The sequence below is a fragment of the Engystomops pustulosus genome, chromosome 5 (assembly GCF_040894005.1).
Source record: "Engystomops pustulosus chromosome 5, aEngPut4.maternal, whole genome shotgun sequence".
Classification (NCBI taxonomy): Eukaryota; Metazoa; Chordata; class Amphibia; order Anura; family Leptodactylidae; genus Engystomops; species Engystomops pustulosus.
In genome coordinates this window covers 68,896,793-68,922,738 of record NC_092415.1, presented here as the reverse complement: position 1 = coordinate 68,922,738, position 25,946 = coordinate 68,896,793, and the positions used below count along the sequence as shown (strand labels likewise).

The 25,946-nt window shown below is 36.2% G+C and overlaps 1 protein-coding gene across 2 annotated transcripts in view; it reads right to left on the bottom strand.

Moving 5' to 3' along the window:
- DOK6 (docking protein 6) overlaps positions 1-25,946 on the bottom strand; it is a 329,352-nt gene that overhangs the window by 196,613 nt on the left and 106,793 nt on the right. For both annotated transcript variants that reach the window (XM_072152306.1, XM_072152307.1), the window contains exons 2-3: positions 13,692-13,799; positions 6,357-6,471 (exon numbers count right to left, since the gene is read on the bottom strand). In XM_072152306.1, the coding sequence (XP_072008407.1) occupies positions 6,357-6,471; positions 13,692-13,799 (223 nt within the window). The remainder of the gene's footprint in view (positions 1-6,356; positions 6,472-13,691; positions 13,800-25,946) is intronic.

Here is a 25,946-nt window from a genome sequence, read left to right as displayed (position 1 = left end):
ATGTATAACTATAAAATGATTTTCTTGCTATTAAGTTAAATTAACCAAATCAATTTCAAAGAATTTAAAGCAAGCACCTAACAACAGCATAAGGTGGCAGATATTCTGAAAAGTAAAAGTTACAATGATAGACTACACATTTATACTGCCTAACATGCTGATGATATATCTCACTCATAATAAGGGTTCTTTCACATGGACTTTGTTATTTTACGTCCGTGATTTAATGATTTTCACTGAAACCTTACAGAGCCTTTGTTTTTCATGGGTGTTTTCACAATGGCTATTTTATTTACATTACAGAAGCAGTTTGGAAATAGGTTAGAGATTACAGGTATTGGCTTCTGTCAACAGAATTTACCCTATAAAGACCATTACTTTTGGTGAATTAATTTACTGTAACCATGTAGCACATCTCAAAGATCACAAGTAGTTAAAAGAAACAGAAATAAACCATATATTTTAAAATTTTAATAGGAGATAATGAGCTTTGTGGAATTATGGAACTGCTGAATTATTAGATTACTCTACATAGTAATCTAAGAGGCATTTTTAAAATATACACACATTATATTATGATGTAAATAGCCCTATATATTAATATCTCCACAGGAAGAGCTAAAACTAAATATGTGCTGATAAAAACTCATCTTTTATAAAAGCAGCTTATAGTCATTAGTGTAGGTTTTTGGCTTTATCTAAGTTTCAGTGTTTAATCCCATACTTTTGGAAAGGGGTTAAATCAATTATTTTATAAATAATGCCAATCATCAATATAATGCTACAAATGCTTCTCAAAGGGATTTTTCAGCGATATCCAATCATGATAAATATTTAGCTGAGCTGTTTTTTCCTGGTGTCTGGAGACACACAAAAAGTGGATCACAGCAATAACTAGGTGTAGTGCCACCACAGCAGTCGGACAGCAGCAAGAGGTAAGTATGGTTTTATTCTATTACTAGCTGACAGCTGATCTCTTCTCAGTATCATATTACCATCTTGTCGTTGGGAAGACTATTGGACTGAAATTAGTGAGCTATGGCACAATAATCAGAATAATGTCATCTATACAAATTGCGCTTGCTACATCTGTGTACCCTCTACACCAAACATTTTTCATTTGGATTATGTGATTTGTTAGAAAATAGTTTTTTTTTTAGTCTTTTTGACCCTCTTTAAAACTGAAACACTATAAGACATCCTTTACATTTACAGTGTTTTAACTAGTAATATTATTAAGACAAACTACAGGAAAAACAAGAATATTATTTTTAACTTGAAGGCTGCTGGATCACCAGGGAAACAATTCAGTGTTTGCCATTCCAAATGTTATTCTATTCCATTGTCTGAAAAAAAAAAACTGAAAATGAAAAATATATATTCTCATGAACTTGGTGTGGAAAAGATAAATATTACCATACAAAATGATAATATACTGCAGAAATAAAAGTGGCATTTACTCTAACAATTACATTGGATGATTGTTAGAATGATAAGTAATATTCAATTGTTTAAAATAATTCTGTCCATAGAAAATGCATATTTTAGTATTCATAGAGAATTTTGTAATACATTCAGCCTTAAGTAATACACATGCTTCAACCCATGCACAGTGATTTTAAAGACGGTAGCTACAATATGATATGTTAATACTGTTAATAGTCTTAAAGACTGGCTAAAATACAGTAATATTTACATGCCATGGATATAGATAAACAAAGCCAATATTGTTGCCTTATTGTATAGCAAACTACTTGACAACATCAGCAGAGTCATAGGTGGGGTTTATTGGTATAAAGTAAGGTTTTCATTAATTGTCCTCCTGCACATTACAGGCTCTTCTTTGCTCTTTTTGAAATGTGAAGTAAAAACTATGACTCACTGTTTTACACTAATATGTAACCCATTATCCTTTTGACATATTCCCACTCCAATCACCTATTCAAATAATGATGTTAAAAATAAATACTATTTATTTGTGTATGTAGTATAGATGTATTCCGCAGGAGTTTCTAGTTTGCAGGGCTCATGGGCAGATAATAAAGCCTAGCATTTCAAACAATAGGCATGAAAGGGAAAGCTTTACTAAACTATTGTGAGGAAATAGCTGTGTCACCAAAGGTATATGTGCTAGTTTTGTACAGTGGTTTAGATACCTTTTATAAAAAGAAGAAACAAAATTAGATGGCAGCTATTATCACGATTCAATAAAATATCAGACTAATGTTTCCCATGGTGTAGAAAGACGCACAGAAAATGGAGCATGCCAGGGACAAAGCATTGATCACTAAATTAAATACATTGTTTCTGCATGGACTTAATGAAAAATGCAACTACAGGCGGTCCCCTACTTAAGGACATTTGACTTACAGATGACCCCTTGTTACAGGCGAACCTCTCTGCCCAATGTGACCTCTGGTGAAGGGATAACATCTAAGGAGACATGCTAATTTTTGTTCTCTTCTGGAGAAGATTTTACACCAAACATCACACCGAATAAACCATTAACTGGCTCATCTCTCACTTATTGACTGACTGACTTACCTATTGTTATTTGCTAAAACATACCTGTAGTTTTTCACTCTGTCCACTGTGTAAATATTTCAGTGGGCTGCTCTTTTTTATTGATCCACAAATTCCCATACACACTACCTGGTCTGGCTTCTGGCCCAAATGATCCTGTTTTATTTAACAAGAAGCTGGTGTCAGTACTACCATGCTAACAAGGAACTATTTCACTGAGGCTATTGAAAGAGGTCTCTTAGTCTTTCAGCGTAATGGGCAGATGTTGTACCTCACTGTATGTCACATGGGACGACTTTCTCTCTGTATACCCCCTCTTTGTTTCCAGGGGATATCTGTGAAAACTATAACAAGCTGATTTTATGGACCTTTTTCTAGATTTATAAAATCTTATGAATGGAATTTCAGGAACTGAATAAAAGGTTATAAATGTATAAACCTTTTTGCATGTGATTAAGCACTAATGTTAGTTAAAAAGTGTTTCAAAGTTACCATACATGTACAGTACATAGAGTACAGGTTGTTTCTCAATGAGTTTAGTGCCATGTTTGTGGGAAATAATGCTTGTTAACATATTCCACACATAGGCCATCCTGCCCTCCACAGCAATAAGTTTACACTAACTAGTACCAAGAAACTGGATACACACACATATCTCATTCATACCCTTTAAAAATTTCATTTTTTTTTAAATTTAAGCACATAAACCTTACAACAAAACATTGTTTTCAATAACCAAACTTATATTTTCTCCTTAGCATAATATAGTGTACGAATATTGGTCCTTAATAAGGACCTGTCATCAGGTTTTACCCCACTGTACTACTTTCTAAGGTCCTTTCTAGAATTATATGTGAAATCTCACCCATTTACCTATAAAATTTAGTTCCCAAAGCCAGACATATATGACTCTTCTTGCTTCATTTTCCATGAGATGAGTGAAGTTTAGTGGTTGCATGGTAGTTTCATTTCAGAAGTTCATAAGGCTTTAAACCTGGTGGCAGGTCCCTTTTTTGCCCCTTGAACCGATTTTGCATTTCAGTTTTTTCTGTTCTCCTTTCAAAGGTCATAACTATTATTTTTTTCCATATAGAGAGATGCATAAGGGATTGTTCTGTTTTACAAATAGTTATTTCTATTACCACCATTTAATATTCCATACAATGTACCAGATCTATAAAACTCCTGCCTCAAGCCCATCCTGTGAGATGACATCGGTGACGCAAATGAAAATATGGAGTCCCTATGGGTGGAGATAAGGGGAGGGAAAAAGAATAATAAATATTACTAGGGGTTTGTTATAAGGCTCCAAATATAATGGATGCAGCAGAGGAAATGCTGATAAGTGAAATGGATGTGGCTTCAAAGCATGGTGAAGTACTTATCATGTGAACTTCAATTAGAATATTGACTGAGGGGCAGAAACCTGCAGGTCCTTCAAAGGTAGCAGGTTCTTGTCAACAACAAAAGACAATTAACTGTCGCAACTAGTCCTGGAGGCAAAAAGAGGGGGGGGGGCACTGCTGGACCTTGTCCTTACCAACAGACCTGATAGGGTATCAAAAATACAGGTTGGGGGGAACCTGGGTAATAGTGATCATAATATCATTGATTTTGTATTACGCTTTACTAAGAGCATTAGGGAAGGGGCAACCAACACTCTAAACTTCAGGAGGGCAAATTTTCAGCAACTAAGGGAAGACCTTATAGGCATAAACTGGGACAATGTTCTCAAAGACAACCCTCCCCAAAGTAGGACTTTTTCTCATATATGCTAAAAAAGTCCTGTGAGAACACAAACCACATTAGAATAAGGATAAGAAAAACAAGAAAAAGACAATGTGGCTAACTAGTCTTGTAAGGAAAGCAATAAGCAAGAAATATAAGGCGCTTTAGGTGCTAAAACGTGAAGGTAGTTATGAGGCATTACAGGATTATAGAGAGAAAAATCAATCCTGTAAAAAGCAGATAAAGACCGCAAAAATAGAGACGGATAAATATTGCCAGGGAGAGCAAAAATAATCCCAAATTATTTTTGAAGTATATAAATGATAACAAAGTAAAAACTGAGAGTGTGACCCCTCTTAGGAATAACATGGGGTTATGTTGGAAGGAGATGAGGAAAGGGCCAATCTACTGAATGTCGCCTTCTCGACGGTCTTTACTCAGGAAAATCCCCTGGTGGAAGACACGATGAGGAATGATGTAAATTCTCTTTGGAATGTTTACAGTGTAACCCAGGAAGAGGTACGGAGCTGCCTTGCAACCAATAAGATAGATTAACCCCCAGATTCTGCATGAAATATGTACTGTTATAGACAGACCGTTATTTTTAATATTTGAAGAGTCAATGAGGGCTGTTTATGTTCCACAGAACTGGCGCATAGCAAATGGGGTACCAATATACAAAAAAGGATCAAAAAGTGATCCTGGAAGCTACAGACCTGTGAGTCTAACTTCTGTGGTGGGGAAAATATTTGAGGGGTTTGTAAGAGATGCTATCCTGGAGTATCTCACTGTACATAACCTTATAACCCAGCGTCAGCATGGGTTTATGAGAGATCGGATGGAACTGGAACAGGTGCAGAGGAGAGCAACCAAGATTATTAGGGGAATGGGGGGGGGGACTAGAATACAATGACAGATTACAATATTTGGGATTATTCAGTTTAGAAAAAAGATGACTTAGGGGAGATCTCATTACAATGTACAAATACCTGAACAGACAGTACAAGGATCTCTCCAAAGATCTTTTTATACCTAGGCCTGTGACCAGGATAAGGGGGCATCCTCCATGCCTAGGGGAGAGGAGATTCTACCATCAACATAGACAAAGGTTTTTTTACTGTAAGAGCAGTAAGACTATGGAACTCTCTGCCGCAAGAGGTAGTTATGGTGGACTCTATGTACATGTTCAAGAGAGGCCTGGATGCCTTTCTGGAGAGAAAAAATATCAGGGGTTATGGGCATAAATTTATATAATTCTTAAAGGTTGGACTTGATGGACTTGCAACTTGTTCTGGCCTTATATACTATGATACTATGAAACTGGTTGTGCCAGTTTTCTGTCCTACTTTGCACATAAAAGAATATCTTTTGAGCCTGAACATGTAATTAAGAAGTGTTTGTGCTGTGTCCACCACGACACAAAATTCTGCACCCAAAGGGGTGTGTTAACTTTGCTCATTAGTATTGATAAATCTGGCCCAATCTATCAAGAAGCTAAAAAGAAATCACAATTGTGCTTGTTTCTGTTGGACTTTTACTACATTTACTGTGCACTCCAAATGACCCTTCTTTATTGTTTGCGTTGGAACAGTAACAGAAGTACCAAAAGTTTTACTAAGTTTTAATGTTAAAAACATTAAAATATTTACCACAGAATTTTTTTTTTATTTATTAATTTTTTTGAACTTTGAAAAAAAAAGTTTTTTGACCCTAGGAGGTCTGATCGCTCACATCATATACTGCAATACTACTGCCACTGGCAAGCTGTTAAAGACAGTGTCAAAAGAGAAGCCTCCAAGTCTTGGAAAGGCTCCAGAACGTCATGGGAACCAATCTCTGTCCCCTGATAACCCAACTTTGGCAGTGACATTTAAAAGGTTAATACAACAATACCCAGGTATTAATTTATTATAGTTAAATTTAACTTTATCTACAATATTTAGCTATATATACTAATCCTCTTACATACTGTATATAGCATTATAAAATAAATTTCAAAATTGTACATGGTTCCACTGTATACATAAAATAATTTATCATGTTCTAAACTATTGTTTTGAACACACTTGTTTTCTTGTACAGCAAATATAGTAGTAATTGCTTACCTGACTCACAGGCAAATGTCTTTGAAGTCTCATCATGAAAGATAATTGCTACCGCATGTTTCTTGGTCTCTCGAGGCAGTCGTGTTATAGTTTTGATGTTGTGTAGTTCTGTTACCTTGAACAAGAAACACTTATATTTGTTTTCAGTAAAGTATAAACTTTGCTGTGTTAATGGCCTTTGATAAATATAATATCAGAATAACTTAGAACATATTCGATCCATTATGGCTTTTTGATTTTATGGACAATTCCTACCATTCTCTTTGTAAGTACAACTTCACTTTCAACAGATAGATCATTAAAAGTAACAGTTAAAGTAAGTGTAAGTAACTTACATATATATATATATATATATATATATATATATATATATGGTCAAAATCTTATCACATTGGGGCTCATTTAGCTATGGTCACACTGCACACTTTAGTCGGACTGTGCACCCTTTTTGGGCTTAAAAAGGCTTGCATAGGTATTTCATAAGTGTGCACTGGATTGTGACATACCCAACCCCCTTTTGTGGCGCAGCTGCACTGGCTTCCATGCGTCACAAATTAGGGGGCATACCGTCGGACTTAACTTTCACATTGTGTCACAAGCCCAAGCACTTAGATGCACCACTAAAAGGATATTGAACTTTCTCATACCTGAGCGGGGAAGCAACACATTCATGACTTCGGGCTTACAGTCTTAGTGAATCGCAGCACTGTGCATTATAGCCGGACAATGCACTATGAACTCCAGCGGCAATGTATGTAAATGTGCCCCATTATGTACACAAATTCCAAATTCCAAAATGTTGTTGAAATTCCATTAATATTATGGTATCTGTAACAATTATCATCTGAATTTTTGCAGTTCAGGAGATTTGTGTAACTTTATCTTTATTTGTGTGACTACAAGCAACAGGAGTATGAAAAATGTATTCACATTCCAGGATTGTAGCAGGATTCAGAGCACTATGATGCAGTGGGGTGTGAGATGTCATCAATGTAATGTTACACTGCCCCTACCTCCGGAGTAACTCCTGTGATATTTAAATAGCTGACTGTAACAGCAGTTATCAAGGGGGAGGTGCTAAGCCGTGTTCAGTGAAAAGATCTCACACACCAGTGTGAATCCAGCTATAGTCCTGGAATATAAATTAATATTTCACAGTCTTACTGCTGCTAAAACACACAAAGATATTGTTACACGGATCTCCAGAGATGCAACCTTATACTGTCTGTAGCTTTGAATGGTTTATTTAAAAAAAGCTTATCATCTCATTCTGAAAATCTGGGGATGTTCAGCCAAGAGAAAAGCCATATCTTTACTATATTCACCAAAGTGTCTACCTTAAAGGAGTTACACTTTGATTAAATTAATCTTTCATTTCTCTTTCTTCAAAGTAATGCAATACAAACTAGATACTGTACCATCAGAACAATAGGCTAGAAGTTGTAGGTGACCACACACTGCATTGCCATCATGTGACCATGTGAAATCATATTCAGTATTACTAATTTAAAAAAGACCTTTTCTCTTTACAAAACTTAGACAATATATATATTTAGCATCATCCCAAACAAAATGACAAAACTAATAAAATAGCATTGTATATACAGTGAACACAATTTAGACATTAAATTAAAATGCTGTTTTGGTCACTTTGCAACCCAGGAAAACTTTACTATATGTACCCAAATTGTACCAAAGAAAACAACTTGCCAACAAAAACAAATAGTAACATTATTAAAATGCTGTATAGTATACATTATATGAATTTGACATCAAGATACTTAAATGAAAAGTTGTTTAAAAATAATTTTTCCTACAATTCTTTCCCCAAAAATATTTTTCTTTCAAAATTTTCCCTACACATAATAAAAAACATTACAACTAGTTCATCAACGATCTATGATATGAAAATATAGAAATGTAAAAGAAAATACATATTGTACATCAGCAGCGGAAAAACAAAACTAAAAACAAAAATAACTGTTTGAGGAGTGAGTTAACGTGCACTTATATTCATGAATAGCCTAGAATTTTCTCTTTATATGATTGATCATTGGTTAGCACTGTTACTTTACATCAGCAGAGTCATATATTTTAATATAATCTGGTTCGCTCACTAAACTGAGTAACTTAATTGATTTCCTAGAAAATGTCCCTCACATGTGAATCTCACCGGGGACAAAGACTAATGTGAATGATTAAAATGTTCTGAAAATGAAAAGTGTAGATTATCATCTGCATGTAAGCAATTGAAATGAATGAAAATACAAACAGAGGCATCAATATAAAATGTGTGTAATTACATTTAGTTTATTTTGTCATTTATTGTTTGTGTTGCACAAATTTGTGTTTCATTGCTGTATGTTTTATTTGTACTAGATAGAAATAGATAGTACTAGACAGATAGAGAAATAATAGGAAAGGTAAGCAGCACTCCAAGATGTCAAAAAGCAGAAAATGTTACTTTATTCCATGTTTAGGAGTACAACAAGGTACAACAGCGACGTTTCAGCTCTCAACGTTTCAACCCTGGAGCCGAAACGTCGCTGTTGTACCTTGTTGTACTCCTAAACATGGAATAAAATCACCTTTTCTGCTTTTTGACATCTGATGTCTTGGAGTGCTGCTTACCTTTTGCATTATTTACCTGGAGGATCTGGAGCCTGATCTTGGTGAGCATGCACCCACTTCTCCCTTACTTTTGTGTGCTGCAGATAGATAGATAGATAGATAGCAGTCATTGCTACATCTTAGATGCAGCAATAGGTTGGGACGTGGGTGAAGAATTTGCAGAATAAAATCACTGACATGGACATGAAGTGGTCATTTAAGGAAAGCACTTTTGCTAAACATAAGAGATTGGGGCCAAATATTCCAATAGTTCAGAGTTTGGAGAGTTATAGGGATGTTAGAGAAGTTGATTTTTTGTTCACCAATAAATGTAAATGCTTGTTCATGGAAAAATAAAACATCCCCTGAAAATAAGACCTATTATATCTTGTTTGTAAACGCCCCAGAAGAAGCCCTGGAGGCGAAACCCTGGGTCGGGCAGCTTGGTTGAGCTAGCGTCCCGCTATTAATTTTGATGCACAGTTTTACTTATGTTTCAATATCGTCTGACAAGAATTAATTAAGAGATGAAAGGGGAACAAACGTGGTGGTGCTGGTCTGAACTGAGGCATAGTTTCATCAGAAGGATCTGTCATTGCTAATGCTGGATTTCATTGATTGGATATCTAACACTATAGGAGAATAATTAGAAGAATTCTGGAGCTCCGGCTAGAAGGAAAATTGATTATTTTCTTTCAAAAAACTGCTTTATCATTGAGACTTTGTGCACCAGTCTTGTTCCGTGAGTAGCTCCGTAGGGGCGAATTGTGCACCGCAACAACAATTGTTTTTCATATAAATATGTGATCACATTTATTGCATTTTTGGAGGGTTTTTTTACTTTTTTTTTTATTTTACACCATTCAAACAAATATTTTGTTTTAAAGTATGGTTCATTTACTCCCTCCTGGCCAATATCTACCCACAACTACCCAATACCTGCTTTGGCGGCTTTAAGGCCCCTTTCACACTTGCGTTTTTCACATGCGTGTTCTGCGGATGTTTTTTTGACGTGCAGAACTTGCATTGCACTCTGACCCATTGTAATCAACAGGCTTTTTCAGACTTGCATTTTTTTTACGCGCATTTAACTCTCAGCATGCTCTACTTGCAAGTCACGCGCGTGAAAAACGCACCATACAAGTCTATGGAGATGCATCAATAACGCATTTAACTCTGAGACACATGCAAGTCCAATGCAAATGCAATGTGACTTTTCACGCATCAATTGCCATAGAAAAGATAGATCACAGTCCTGAGTCCCTTTCAAGCGCATTATCTGTGCATGAAAATTGCATTGAAATTGCATGCGTGTGAAAAACTGACACTGAACAAACTCTGACTGAAAACTGATTGAACAGTTTTTCACTGACCAAACCCTGATCGCACCTTGATCAGGATCTGACATGATCTGCAATGCAAGTGTAAAAGTGGCCTAATGCCCACATATGGGGGCACTGGCCCCTGGTGGCCTCTCTCTGAAACAGTGTTAAAACCCTTATCCGCTCTGTATAAGGTTATGCAACCCCGGTAACCCCTGCTGTATTCCTTCTAAGGGATTTACCAGCAAGGGTCCAAAATAAAGCTCATCAATTGACTCAGTTTATAGCGTTGGCAACTAGAATCCATATAGCGGCAAATTGGAAAACACCAGAACTGTCATTTACCAAGTTGAAAAACAGAGTAAACCTATTGATGTTGTTCGGGAGAATAGAGGCGACCTGGACAGACACACTACCTGTATTTGAAGCCATGCACAGGGTTCACCTACCTTTGAGAGGGCCCGACTTTGTCCCCTTAAGGACATTGTATAAAACAAGGGATCAAACCAAACTTTACCTTAGTAAAAATATAGTGTCATAAACACCAAAATCAAAATACAACACCAATAGTGTCATCCACGAAAAGTGTGGATGACGTGGCATCAAAACAACAAAAGAAAAATTATTTGAATGTTGAATATAAATCTTTATTTATCATATTTTTGGAATCACCTTTGTCTGGGGGTCCAGCCGAAATGTGTGTCGGGGACAGGGGCATCTCAGGTACCTGAGCTTTGTGGAGCAGCTTTCATGGATAAGACACTTTCCTTCAACATTTATTATTGAGATTATGCCAATTGTGATAAGTGCAAAATGTGACAGCAACATACTTACAAGTTGTTCTCCCATCTAAATATCAGCTATCCACGTTAGTTATACTTTGGTATTAACATCTACTATACTATCTACACTCATTTGTACCAATTGAGATAACCTCCCCTTTTCTGTGTATCACTACCTGTGGCTTTTACATGTAATATATTTCGTATTTGCTATTTTTATACTTCTTTGATTGTTCCTTAAGGACATTGATCAAACCCTCCCCAACCCTTTGGTTAATAACGAAGTATTGAGATGTAATTGAGACTTTTATTATTTACCCAATTTTCCACCATAATTTGCCATAATACCACCATAATAAAAAATTCAGACATTGAGATTTTGTGGATTTGTTTTTGCAGATGTATTTTGAGGTGCAAACACATTGGACCACATTGCAGTTTGCCTCACTTATGTGCAGAGTGTGTCAGATTATTGATTATTGGTGCATGGTCTTCAATAATTTGGCCCACCCTGCAATTGCCGATAATTTTTTTTATACAATCAGTTTAAAGGACATGTGCCACATTTCTGTTGGTCTTCTGAGTAAACCTAATTCTGTAAGCCTGTAAAATATAGGAATTTATCAGTGTGTTTGTTATCACTGTTTTGTTATGATCAGGCTTTTGCAGGCTTTATGCTTCATTTGAGCTAAGTGCACTCAAACTTGCCAAGATTAATTTGCCATTAAAATCCCTGGGTTTTGTGCTTCAAATGTTGCAATAACAACCAAGTGGTGTGATGATTTTAGCACCCTCTTAAATATTTCAGAATAAAAATTGGTGTTTGCAGATTAGAGTGGCCGGCCACACCCGCCCATCCAATTCCCAGCGCTATATCATATGCTAAGATATGGAGACAGGAGGGCGTGGCTGGCCAACTCAGTTGGCAGGAAGCTGAACTCAGCAGGAGCTTCCGTGCTGCTGTTAAAACAACAGGGGCATGGACCAGAGATATGGCAGCCCTGGGAGGAACCACAAAGGTAATTAAATGTTTATTTTTTATGCAGCTCCCTCCCGGTCAAATATATATTATTTTAACATCTTGGACAACACCTTTAATTAATTTAAGTAGCTATTAATGTGTGGGCAACCTGCTGAATCCATGATATTAAGGTAAAATAATATCCTTGATTCCACCACTGGGGCACATGATATGATATGAGAAAATGTACTAGTGGATGGGTTCTCATTTGTTATTGATGGCAGTTAAAGATGACTATGCACAGTAGATTTGATATGATCTCAATGGAAAAGGAGCCAAAAGGGCCAAATCTGTTTTACTAATGATGGGAAAACATGTAAGCTGTGGTTTTGATGTACTAAAGAGCTCTAGCACTAAACTCATCACTCAAGTTCAGGAGTTGCTGTAGGCCTGATAAAACAAGAAGCACCTTTAAGCTTTACAATCAATGTATCTCTGTACGCTGTCCTCTGACAGCTGCACCTTTACAATCAATTAGTTACTGAATGCTATTCACTAACAACCGCACTTTTATGATCCAGGTATAAGTGTGCTCTATTCCCAGACAACAAAACTTTTATCATCTAGGTATCAGTGTGCACAATTTACTATCAGAACTTGTATGATCCATGTATTAATCCATGTATTAATGCACATTAATCACTATAATGAGCACTTCTACTATCCATGTATTAATGCATGTAATTCCTATGTTGAGCACTTCTATGTGACATGTATTAATGTGCACTAATCACTATGATGGGAACATCTATTGTCCATATATTAATACTTGAAATCAATATGATGAGCATTTCTAATATCCACATATTAATGTGTGCTATTCACAATAATGAGCATTTCTATGATCTATGTAGTAATGCGCTCTATTCACTATGATAAGAACTTTTGCTATTCACGTATTATTGGGCAACACAGGAGGAACTTCATAATCAAATATTTTGATTGATGACGATTTATGATTTTTTGGTGCTAGCTACTACACAGAGAAAGGACCTTGAAGATCTTGATGTATGATAATGCAATAAATGCTATTATTCCTGTATGTTCTTTGCAACTATTGCTGTACAATCCTCTATAATCAGTAAGAATATCCCTGCCCAGCAGCCTAATGAAGTTTTTCAGAGTGCCCTAATAAGGGTAATTATTTCAGATTTTTACCTTATTTTACCAGTGCTAACAGGAGCATCCTCTGTACACCTAAGTGCCATGAAGTGGGCTATTGCTGTTTTTCCTACGTTTCTGCCTGTCTTACCGACTCTATGATGAGCAGAAACCTCTGCCTAGCTGTCTCCAGTGTGTGAGACTGCTATTTTACTGCAGAGTCTCATGTCTAGCCCAGTCTATCTGTAGCAAGACTACAGTGGATATCCCTATGTTTGCTGCGCTAATTTGGTCTCTGGGTTCATGGGTCCCAAATCTGCCAAATTTAGGAGGATCGGAATAGTGTGCTTCAGGTTTCCAAGTTCTACAATCAAAAATAGTAGGCAATGCTCTTTGAATTGTTTTATTCTGGAATTTATATTTTATTATTCCAAGTCATGTAAATCTAATAATATCAAAATAAGGCATACATTAGGAAAAAAAACTTATGGAAACTTACTTTGTGAAATGTTCTAAAGTAGGCAGCTTTTTCATCAGGGAATTTTTCTAACCTTCTTGGTCCTTTACTTGAGGCCTTCTTAAAAACTAACCAGCAGCGCCTATAAATCTGTGGATAAAAAAAATAAATTAATAAATTGTTATTTAACAAAAAAAAAATAATATATTAGTCAAGGTAAATAGCTTTACAGAAGATAAAGACACTTTAATGAGGTAAAAAGAAAATATTATTTGACAAAAAAAGTTCTCTTTTCTGGTGAATAAATAACTAAAAAATGTCCAAACAATAAAGCTTACTTGGAATCAGGACACTCTGATACATTTGGCATATTTTGGTCAAGTTAAAGACAACAAACAGTGCATGAAGTGCCAGTCTTAGTAAATTATATCCGCAGAGTGAGTTGAAAGACAGAAACTGGACATTTAACATATGCCAGGGGAGTAACAATCAGTGCTGGGGAGGCCCGCACCTGCATGAAGTAGGTGCGGTCCTCTCCAGCACTTAAGGAGGCAGTGGTTCCGGCACCACTTCCGTCATCTGCACCGCACTGGCCGCCTCAATAAGGACATCATGTTACAGCGGCTGCACACAGAGCTTGCTGCTGGCAGCCTCTCTATGACCCAGGCATGTGTGATGACAGCATCATGCATGCCTAATTATCTCTGTGGAAGAGTGGGCAGAAGAGGGATCAATGCGACCAGAAGAGGAAGAAGCTTTTAAGAAGATTTTACTAAACTGTTGTTAATACCTGGGGGCTGCTGTTATTACATATGAATTGGGGCCCCCTTATTAATTCCATATGACTGTTGGCTGCTGTTATCATTTACACGTAACTGGAGGCTTCTGTTATTATTTATATATGACTGGGGGAGTGGTTCCTGCTATAAATTATTTATGCCTGAGGGGAGTCTTGTTTTATGGAGTATTTTCACTTGTAAGCAGCCCACCAGTATATGGACTAGGATGAATCAGGCTAACACAGTGGGAGAAGGCAACAACTGTAACTGATTTAATCTGTAAGTGATGTCTATCTTTGCTCTCAGCCTTCTAGTGTAATACATTTATTGCCGCAATATTTTTATGTGCAGCATATTATATGCTGATATATATTTATGTGTGCAGTACATTAATTTCTGGTATATTTGTATTCACTACAGGTACATATTTATTTGTATGTATACGTAACGCATATATATAATACATGTGTATTCTCAAGTGTAATATATTAGATGGCGACATTGATGAGGCTTTTGGTTTAGGGGTTCAATTACAGCTTTGTGCCAGCATTTTGCGCTGGTGATTATGTCGTTTCTGCCCCTCCGCCACTGCCAGATACATCAGGAGGCTGCGCCAGGCCCTGGCGTAAATGTGGTATAAAGGGCAAAATAATATAAGCCCTGAGAAATGTTCCCCATAATCTCTTAGATTAGATTAAATCTCTTAAATTGCATAAAGTTTTTAAAAACTCAGTATAAATTTAACATCTTTGAGAAGGCAATATACAGTATACATGCTGCAAAAACAATACAAGTGGAAAAGTACATAATATTAAATTATACATGCATCTGCAAAAAAATAAAATAAACATTCTGCACTTGTTTGGGATCTACAGTGTGTCTTGCTTTTTCAAATGTTCATTGCCTTTGGGTAATTGCCAAATACATTTTAGGTAATGCAGGTAGGAATTAACATACCTGGATTACAGAATAAACATTTACAGACAATACTGAGTCACAATGCCGAAAATGTAATACATTTACATCACAATGAAATAAAAATCACTTACATCCTATTGAACACTCTACACAATGAAATGGATTAGGGAAAGCATCACAGCTGCAAAAATGAATAGAAAACACGATCTAATTTTAACAAAGGACAGAAAAGATAAAGAAATGCTACAATCCAGGTGCTTCCATTACATATATTCTATCTTTAACATATTTTTGTACATTGTGATTTATTAGAATTTTCTTAGCACATAGAAGCAGCAGAAAATATAGGCATAAATATAGAAATAAATCCAATTAGCTGACATTTTTGAAAAGTTCAGCAATCTTTTGTATATGGTACAAAGACCTAAAGTATTCCCACATGTCACATTTAGACCAAGTTTGTTATCACATTCATTTAGCACTTGGCCATGCATGGAGAAGGTGAATGGCTAATAGTTAAATAATTACCTACTTCGACAAAAATGTTTCTGAAAATAAAAGGGTAAATTAATATTGCAAAAATCTAAGTGCCATGGAAAATATTCCATAATTCTTTTCTAGATAACCCAAATCAGGTGCAGTATCCTTCATTATTATCCTTGAAAAGATTGTTAGATGTTTATGAGGAGTGTATTGACTCAGATCTTGCTTTGAAAAGATGTTATTTTTAGGTCTACAGTATAACAACAGCTAAGCTGTTAAGCAATTTAAAACCACAGTGGAGGACAAGGGCATCATGAGATCATGGCACCGCTCATCTAAAAATATCTGCACTAAAACGGTTACTGAGAACTAGTTCAGGGAAGTAAGAAGACCCCTAATGGAGACATTGAGGGTTATTTATCATTAGACCAGCTCCTCAGGACAGGTCTATGTTTATTTGTGGAGCTCAGCTTCCCTTCAGATTCATTAAAGTGGCTATGGTTCTTTAATAAATATTCTTATGGTCTATTTTCTGTCTGGGATTTTTTTTTTCCAAAATCCCCAAAAAGTCTTAAAATGCATAAAGAGTCTCAGCATATAACTGGAGTGACTATGAGACTTTTTATAAGACTTGAATCTGTCTCTGCAAGTTGTTTAGGCCACATTAATGAAAAGGTGTATATTGTCCTGTGAGACTTTTTAGCATTGAAAGTCTCATAAAACCTCAATGCGACTACTTTGAGACTTTTTTTTACAAAAAAAAAGCCCAGGAAATCCAATGATAAATAACCCCCATTGTCATTAAAAGCCTACTCACCAGGGTTGTGGAGACTAACAGTTATTGATTCTACAACGGGGGATTTTGGGAAACATTCAAATACATTTTCCAGAGTGGGATATTGAAAACCTTGCCTCTTGGCTACCTGGTAAAAAAGCCTAAAGATATGATGCAGGATTAAAGCCAAACCAGCATATATACAAACAATTAGTATAGGATATTCGATTTCAGAATACACAGAGCTTTAACATAAAACTAGTTCCCAAGTCTTTTGCTTGACCCTCCAAGACTTGTGTGATTTATAATACAGGCGGTCCACTACTTAAGAAAACTCGACTTACATACGACCCCTAGTTACAAACGGACCTCTGGATATTGGTAATTTATTGTACTTTCGTCCTAGGCTACAATGATCAGCTGTAACAGTTATCAAATGTGTCAGTAATGAAGCTTTAGTGTTAATCCTGATTCTTATGACAACCCAACATTTTTAAAATCCAATTGTCACAGCGACCAAAAAAGTTCTGGCTGGGGTTACAATGATAAAATATACAGTTCCGACTTACATACAAATTCAACTTAAGAACAAACCTACAGACCCTATCTTGTATGTAACCCGGGGACTGCCTGTAATGCTATCTTCTAATGACGCTTCACCCTCTGAACGAGAATATTTCTGTTCCTTTTCAAACCTTTCAATATACCTCTAAACATAAATATTTCAAAGGTTGATTCTGTTCTTGCCGATTTGAAGCATGTCACTTATGACTTGGACCCCTGCATCTGCTTAGTTTGTACTATTTTGTATTTTTTAGCTGTGTATGTTTATTAATTCATCTGGTGTTGTTGACATGTTAACCATGTCTTTTTTTCTTATGAAATTATAATATAATGAATTATTTGAATTGCTGTTGGTATTTCTTTTTAATGTAGATAGTCATTTGTACTAAAACATCTTGACAAATTGTAGAAAGGAACATGAAAGTTTAACATTTTATGTAAGACATGCAAAACTGACAAACCGCAATTATCATCTAAAACCAGACAATAAGAGATTACCCCTAAGGAACACAAAATCTCACAGATACGTCAAAACTTCTCATTATAGTTCAAATCTGGCCTGTGTCACTATAAGTGGTTATAGCTTTGGAATGCTATTATATATCCAGGGGATTTTGAGATTGTTTTCTCGTGACACATTGTACTTCAAATTAGTTTAAAAAATTGGATGAAATCCTTTGTGTTTAGTTATGAAAAAAACTAAATTTGGCAAAATTTTGGAAAAATTCTTTATTTTCAACGTTCTAAATTCTCTACTTTTGATGCAGATAGTCAAAGCACCCAAATAAATGCATAACTTACGTTTCCCAAATGTCTGCTTTATGGTGGATGTTTTTTTTTTTTATAAGATTCCACATATTTTACTAGAATGTTATGAGGCTCAAAATTTAGGTATCATTTTTCACATTTTTTGTAAAATCACCAAAATCCGTATTTAGATGGACATGCTCAACTTCTAATTGACACTGAGAGGCCTAAATAATAGCTAGACTCATAAATTACCCCATTATGGAAATTACACCCCTCATCGTATGAAAAACCACTTTTAAGAAGTTTGTTAACCCTTTAGGTGTTTTATAGGGGTTAAAACAAAATGGAGGTGCAGTCTACAAATTGTAAGATGTATTGTTCACAATACATTCATTTTGGGTGGAAAATTAAACATTTACAATGGATTAAATGAAAAAAGGCTCCACAAAGTTTAATACCCAATTTCTCCCGAGTACACCGATACCCTATATGTGGTGGTAACCTGCTGTATGGGCGCACGGCCGGGCATAGAATGGAGGGAGGCGCCATCCAGATCAGATTTGCTATGTCACATTGTACAGGCTATAATCTTTTTCTTTTTAATGTGGACCTATAGGGGCTTATTTCTTTTGCCACATGAGATGCTCTTTTCTGGTACATGATTTTGGGGCATCTATAGCTAATTGGTGAGATTTTATTAACTCTTTGTTGGTGGAGGAAATGGAAATCATCAATTTTTCGGAAATTTTTTATGATTTTTTTTGGCTGTTAACCATACCAATAAAATAGTATATTATTTTTATTCTATGGATCTCCACAATTACAAAAATACCTCATTTATATTTTTTTTCCCCATTTTTACTGAATATAAAGTAATTTGGCAAAAATGTTAATTTTAGCATCACCGTCTTTTATATGCATAACTTTTTTATCTTTCGCCTCACAAATCTGTTTAAGGGCTTATTTTTTGCGAGAAGGATTGTTCTTTTTAGTGGTCTTATTTGAGAGTGCATAACATTGTTTAAATCACTTTTTAGATAATTTTTTATGCAGAGCAAGTTTACAGTCAGACCCGGAAGGGGTCTGACTGCCAAGGACTTCGGGCTGCCCCGGACCACTCAGCAGACTTCTGGGCTGCCCAGAAGTGGATCGGATCCCCCGGTAAGTGGCACAGGGGATCCAATTCATAGCGGGAGCACCCTTAAACGCTGTGGTCATGCTGTGATAGACAGCTGACAGCTGCTGCTTCTGGTGCCAGCTCCGTTTGTGAGCCGGTGCGAGAAGCAGGACATTATAGCACGTCCCGTGCACTTAGCATCTAGCCATAGGGACGTACTATAACGTCCTGGTGCGCCTATAATAATAATAATAATAATAATAATAATCTTTATTTATATAGCGCCATCATATTACGTAGCGCTTTACAAATCATAGGAAACAAATACAAATATAATATAACATGACAGAGCACAACATTTGTATGGAACAACAGGAGTGAGGTCCCTGCTCGCCAGAGCTTACGGTTTATGAGGATGATGGGGTAACACGAGGTAAAAGAATATTTAATGGTCAAGCCATTCTTCTTAGGGAATAGAACAAAATATAATAAATGGAATTGCTGTCGCTTGAACCACTCAGCCGTCATCATATATACCAGGTCCAGGGTGAATGGGACTGCAGAGAAGTATGGTGCCTGTTGGTTGCTGGATAACAGATGGGAGGACGACACAGAACGGCTAGGGGTTAAAGTTCTATAAATGTGTACATATGTAAATATACACATAAAGTGTTCTATCAAATATTTTGCCAGGCAACTAATATATTCAAGCACAACACTGCTTTAACACAAGTTTATTTTGTTTTTGTATATTAATATCATTTCAGTGAAAGTGTTAATCCACAATAAACCAATAATTATACATTATTTTGTTATAATAACACATATTTTTTGCAATTCAGCCTTGCTAGCATGGGGTTGTGACACAACATTGTATACTTGTATTGTACTTCCCTCAAGCACATGAATAATTATGCAAATTACATAAAAGTATGTACTGTAGCTATTTGAACATAATAATTCACAACTGTTCAGTTAGCATGCTAGAACAACATCTTTACAAGCAGCCCAGAGTAATAACATATTTTTATTGCTGTATGTCAACAATGACCTCCTGAAATGATTACAATTACCATTTAGAAATAGAGGAAAGAGACCTAGTACAAGCATATTAGGCACACTATAAATCAAGCTTGCATTTCACCAAAATTATGAATTAAAGAAAGTCCAGAGTTCAATCGGCCAATGATACTCTTGTAAATATCACACATAATGGCCCACAGTGAACAGTGACTCATTAGAACCTTACTCTATGAGAAAGCTACACAGCTTGCTGTTGTAGAGGGGTTCTCAATAAAAGCACTGCATCAATAGGGCTTGTTTTTTTTTTCAGAATGAAGCTCAATTCTGCTAATCAATTCCACAATACACTACACTCATGGTAGGAGTCTAACTCAGTAGTAAATTTCGACCTAGTTGTCTAGAGGCTACATGTCATATATATAAGTTAAGAAAATCAGGCTGCCATTATTGTGTTTATTACATTATGTAAAACAATAAATAAGCCAACAAGGAAAAATAATGATCCTTTCTACTATATATAGATGGCAAGGCAGGACTAAAGCTAGATTCCTTTAGTTAAAATAATTATGATGTGAGTCATCAAAGAAACTGCAGACTGGAAAATAATATGCAAGAGAGGTATAAAGGAGATTCGTCATGACTTGCAGTACATTAGTTATTAGATAGTAAATTACCTGCAGCACATAATTTTTGTACCATGGTCGCATCCACAGTCTGTAATTTCCCCAAGTTTTTAATTTGTCAACCCTGAATAAAAATATAGTACTTTTGGCAGAATATAGTGTTTTCTGATGTCTTACAAAATGTTACACTGGTGTTTGGTAAAAACTTGACATCCTCTATTGAGGGTTGTATTTTGGAATATTTTCCCAAAAATATGAATAAAGAAAATGTGGAAATTTTTACATTTCTAAATATTGGATGGCTTCTCATATCCCCAATAAAAACATGTGGATAAAATTCAGTAACCAATTGTTATGCAACGTCAGGGAATGGACTGGAGACATAGACATAAACAATGGGCCTTGATACTAAACCACTTCCCAGCTGTCACTGCCTACTTGCCCAGCCAACCCTAAGTAGTGGATAGACAAAATAGTCAATGTTCCCTTTCTGCGCCAAAGTGCAAAAATGAACACATAGAGGGGTAATGCCAAATACAGATTGAAACCAAGAGAATAATGTAGTATAAAATGACTAAGCAAAATGGTTAGTCAAGAATACAGGCAAAGGTTAAAGGTACCAGAATACGGAATGACAAACTAACACAGCTTGCCAAGTACAAAACTATAGAAGGCAAAGAGGACTCACTCACAAGACCTCATATGAGAATCCATAGCCAGGTCCGGAAAGTGATTGGATCAGTACACTGGCAGTAGATGGAGATTCAGTTAATCACATCAGGTTAACTGTTGTTGAGCCACAAAGAGTCAAGAGGAAAAAGACAAGTATGGTGCAAATCAATCAACCAGTAGACTAGGAAGTGGTAGAATGAAACAAAAGGACACTATCAGCGCATCCTCAGCCATACTGCCCAGACAGAGAAGGACACAGATGAAGATGTCACACCAATAATAGATAATAGATGAGATGGAATATATGCACATTGGAAGCAAATGATAAGAAGCATACATAAGAGATTATATGGGGCAAAATATCAAGATTTGTCTTTATTCCTGTTCTCAAGGGGGAGGAGGTATAGTGTGGGATGAATGCTTATGATATTGTATTTTGTAATTATAGATGCATCTGCTATTATTACATAAATTATAATAAATATTGAAAACAAAATACAGTACATTGTTCATGATTTTTGCAAATTAAACAACAAGGACAAATGTGTTTTTGGACTAGCTTTTATTAGGGGCATAAAAATCATTTCCCATTTTTTGTAAGGTCCATAACAATGCAAAACAATGTCAATCCAAATTAACTTTAACATAGCTGATTATATCCCAGTGTAATTGATTTTATTTTAAAGTAATTGTTGCATTGTTCAATAAGTAAGGAATTATTGCATGTATCCTTTTTACATCTCAGTCTGATAAAAAAATTGTGGAAGTAGAGTTATACTCAAAAGTTCAACCACAAAAGATGAGCTAGATTGGCTATATACATAACTTATGGCCACAGCTATCCCACTTGATCGTCTCATTTACCTGTCTGATGGGATTGGCATGGCCTATGTGTCTGATATTACAAGGAATAAAGAACATCTATGGAGAATTAAAAGATCAAGCATGATGAAATACACTAGGGAGAGTCAGACTGCCTTCTACAAATTAGTTCAGCTTTCTAAAGAGTGTTTTCCTAACATGAATCTGTCTGTATACGGCATGGTGAGTTATAATAGTATAAGGATGGGAAGGAATGTAAAAAGAGAGCCTTGGAAGTCTTCATACATTTATAATAGATGTCATGCCACTGTGTAAGCCATTTGACAGGATAAAAATTTTATCTTGTGTGTATACATATGGTTATTGAAAACTAACTTACTAATTAGTTTTACATGTAAAGGGTATATTCTGAGGTTTCCCTGCAGAACTACCGACACAACAGTGGTAATATTGAATTGCCACTCACAGATTCAGCAAATTAAATGAATCCTAATTATACAAATCAAGAAGGAATGGTTTTTCTATAGCAATTGCTTACAAACTTTTCATGTACTACTGTATCAAATACCTTGAAGGCTAGATACACAACATCAAGTAATGCATGGGGACCACCCACCAAATTTAATACTGATAAGGACCTTCACCCATGAAATCCTCATACATCAGGCCTCCAAAGGTTGTGAAACCACAGAAAGAAAGCAGGCAGAAGGGATGCATCCTTCATTGCCCAAGAAAATTGATTCTAGTACCATAACAGCTATGAGATCCATATAGGCCAGGGCCCATGACAGTTCAAATCCACTCCTGACAACATCCACAGCTTCCCCCAGATCAAGTCTCGAACTTACCTCCCCCTAGAAGCTGTTCAGGTTAGTCTGACAGCACCAATCCCTCATAAACCAATGTTGATATTGTGAAAAAAACTTATTTTCAGTGAAATGTTGCTCAAAAATTTTCATCACAACCAATGTTAAACATTCATGCCTGTAGTTTCCGCTATCATTTTCTGATCCTTTTTTAAATATTGGCACCACATTTACTATATGTCAGCCCTGTGGAACAGAACATGTCCTTGAGAAAGTCTGAAATATTAAAATTAAAGGTCTATCAAAGTACTTCATTTCATCAATACCGGGGGGTATCTAGGCAAGCTAATTTGTCTATTTTATGATTCAATACAGTTTAATTAAAACAGCAATAATGTAGCAGACAAAAAGCAACCAGTAGAACAAAACAGATAGGGGCACATTTATTTAGAAAGTTGGAAACTTCACTAAAAGTGCTCTTTCCATGTATAATGCTGAGTGCGACCAGTTCATTAAGAACTTGCGCCATGAATCCGTCTCATCCCCACACTGACCCGAAAGAGTTCATTAACTTTTTGTGGTGCACCTTTAACATAGGGCTTGCAACACAATTTGCATGTTTAATGCGTTGCTCGATCCGAATCAGTCGGACCGACCTAATTTGTGTTGCATGGAGGCTAGTGCTGCTGTGTCACAAAAATGTTGCGAGTGACACAATAACCTGTGCAGGCTATTTTCCTCCAAAAGAATGTGCAAAGTCCAACAAAAGTGTGGGGCAAAGCCCTTAGCAAATGTGCCCCACACAGCAAGCAAGATGTTTGGGACACAGACCCATATTGGAACACAGCCGCAATGTAATTATGCTCATCATGGAGACTATGGGGTTATTTATCATATGCCGGCTCTCGTGCCTGGTGTCAAAATAAACAAGACAGCAAATTTTCACATGTGAAAAGTCACCGGCTGCAGCAAGTGTCAAGGCGTGGGGACAGTAATGCCCGCGCCGGCCCACTCCACTGGTATGTAGGTGGCGGATTGGGCTAAATAATCGCAAGTGCTAGAAAAAAGCTAGCATTTGCCATTATTTTGGGGCTTCTACGGCATTGGTGCAGAGACCCTGATAAATATGCCCCTATGATTGGAGGTAAGAACACTATATCACAATATCAAGAACAATATCAAGAACAAACAGAAACAAAGTTTATTCTAAACTATTAAAATGAAAATTGAGAGTGTGGGGAGCAAGGAGAATCAAGAAAGGTAAGAGTGTGAGCTCCTCGCCATACTGTGAGTCAACCTTTATTTACAGAGCAACTAGGGGTAAAAGCTCTACGATCAGGAAAAAAGATAACTCTGAAGCCAAGAGAAGTTGAACTAGCTTGTAAACTGAGACCATGTTGACAAGGTTCAGTAATAGGAGTCCACTAATTATTTTCAGAGGCTTATTTGGTCTATTTTATGGTTTTAAGGTGTTATTGCAATTATTTCTAGGTTAAACAGCTGACATTTAACAGAGCATTCACATTATTCCTGATTATGTCATTTGCCATGTAATATTTTTGGAAAAAGACACTTGAGTAGACCCTTTCCTCGTCTTCCTCCAATAAAGCACACAGGTTATTCTACAGAAGTTATTAACCCGGAACCTCTTAGTATATTGGGTGCATTGTGCGCCAGCTGGGGAGTATCTAGTTGCATGATCTTGGTTGCTGCACATACATCTGGAAAGAGTTATGATGGCCATTTCACAAGTTCATCATTCTACTGTGAGAAAACTTTCAAGATAAATGACAGTCTTTTCAAGAGTGGACATCCCATCACATTCAAATTAATGGCAGCTGCTTGAAGAAATTACAAAAATCTACAGGCTATATCTTAGACTTTCCATGCCTCAAACAGCATGGAAAAAGACATGCTGTAGTAGAATTAGAAAAAGATTGAACACAAATGGCTGTTTGGAATGGTAGCTAAGAGAAAGTGTAATCTATCTACATAATACATGGCAGAATGGTTTTAGTTTGCAACAGTACAAGCCAAAAATTTTCAGGTACAATGTCCTTTGAACAACAAGATCAAAGTAAAGAAGTTATGGAAAGCTCCCTGCATGTTATACCCGAACACTGCATATCAGCACAAATACCTCATTGCAATGGTAAAACATAGTAGAAGATAGGTGATGTCTTGGGCTTGTTCTGAAGCCACAAGAACTAGGTCTACAAAGAGGAGGGATTACTTTATAAACCATTATTGCAGACACAGCCTTCTATGTGTCAGACTTAACAAAAAGATGTTAAAAATCAATAGATGACCGCTGGTGATAAAGTATTATTTTGAAATGTATCTATGTTATCAACAGGAGACACAATTTTGTTTGTGAAAAGTTTAAAGGTTTACACAACACAGTAGAATTGAACCTGATCTGTGCCTGGGCTATACGAGCTGATGCAGGCTGGAAACAAAAATGTTGGATACGTACAAACTGAGTTTTGTAGTATACAGAATCTCATCTGGACATTCACATTTAATTTAATTCATCTGCTATACACATACTTATCTTCAATTGCATGTTATTTTTTTTTTTAACTGTATTTATTGAGTTTTTCCAATTTTATAGGAAAACAAGACCCCAACATAGGGTCAACAATATAAATTTGGGTCTGGGACCCACAGGAGAGAGGGGAAAGGAAAAGAAGGGGTATTGAAAAAAAAAGAAGAGAGAAGTTCTATCAGGTCATTAGGTTCCATTGAATTCAGAATGGCAATTCCAGTTCTCTTTAGCCATTAGCGGGATCCTTTTCCAGCTTAAAGGTTGAAATCCATATTGGCTTGTAGAATGATGGCCTTACAGAATAGTTTCATCCAGTTCTGGGAGATAGGACTGGAGGGGGAGGGCACAATATAAGTAACACAAAACCAAACCAAAGAATCATGGCACTTGTTTATCATCTCATCCCTAGAGGTTACG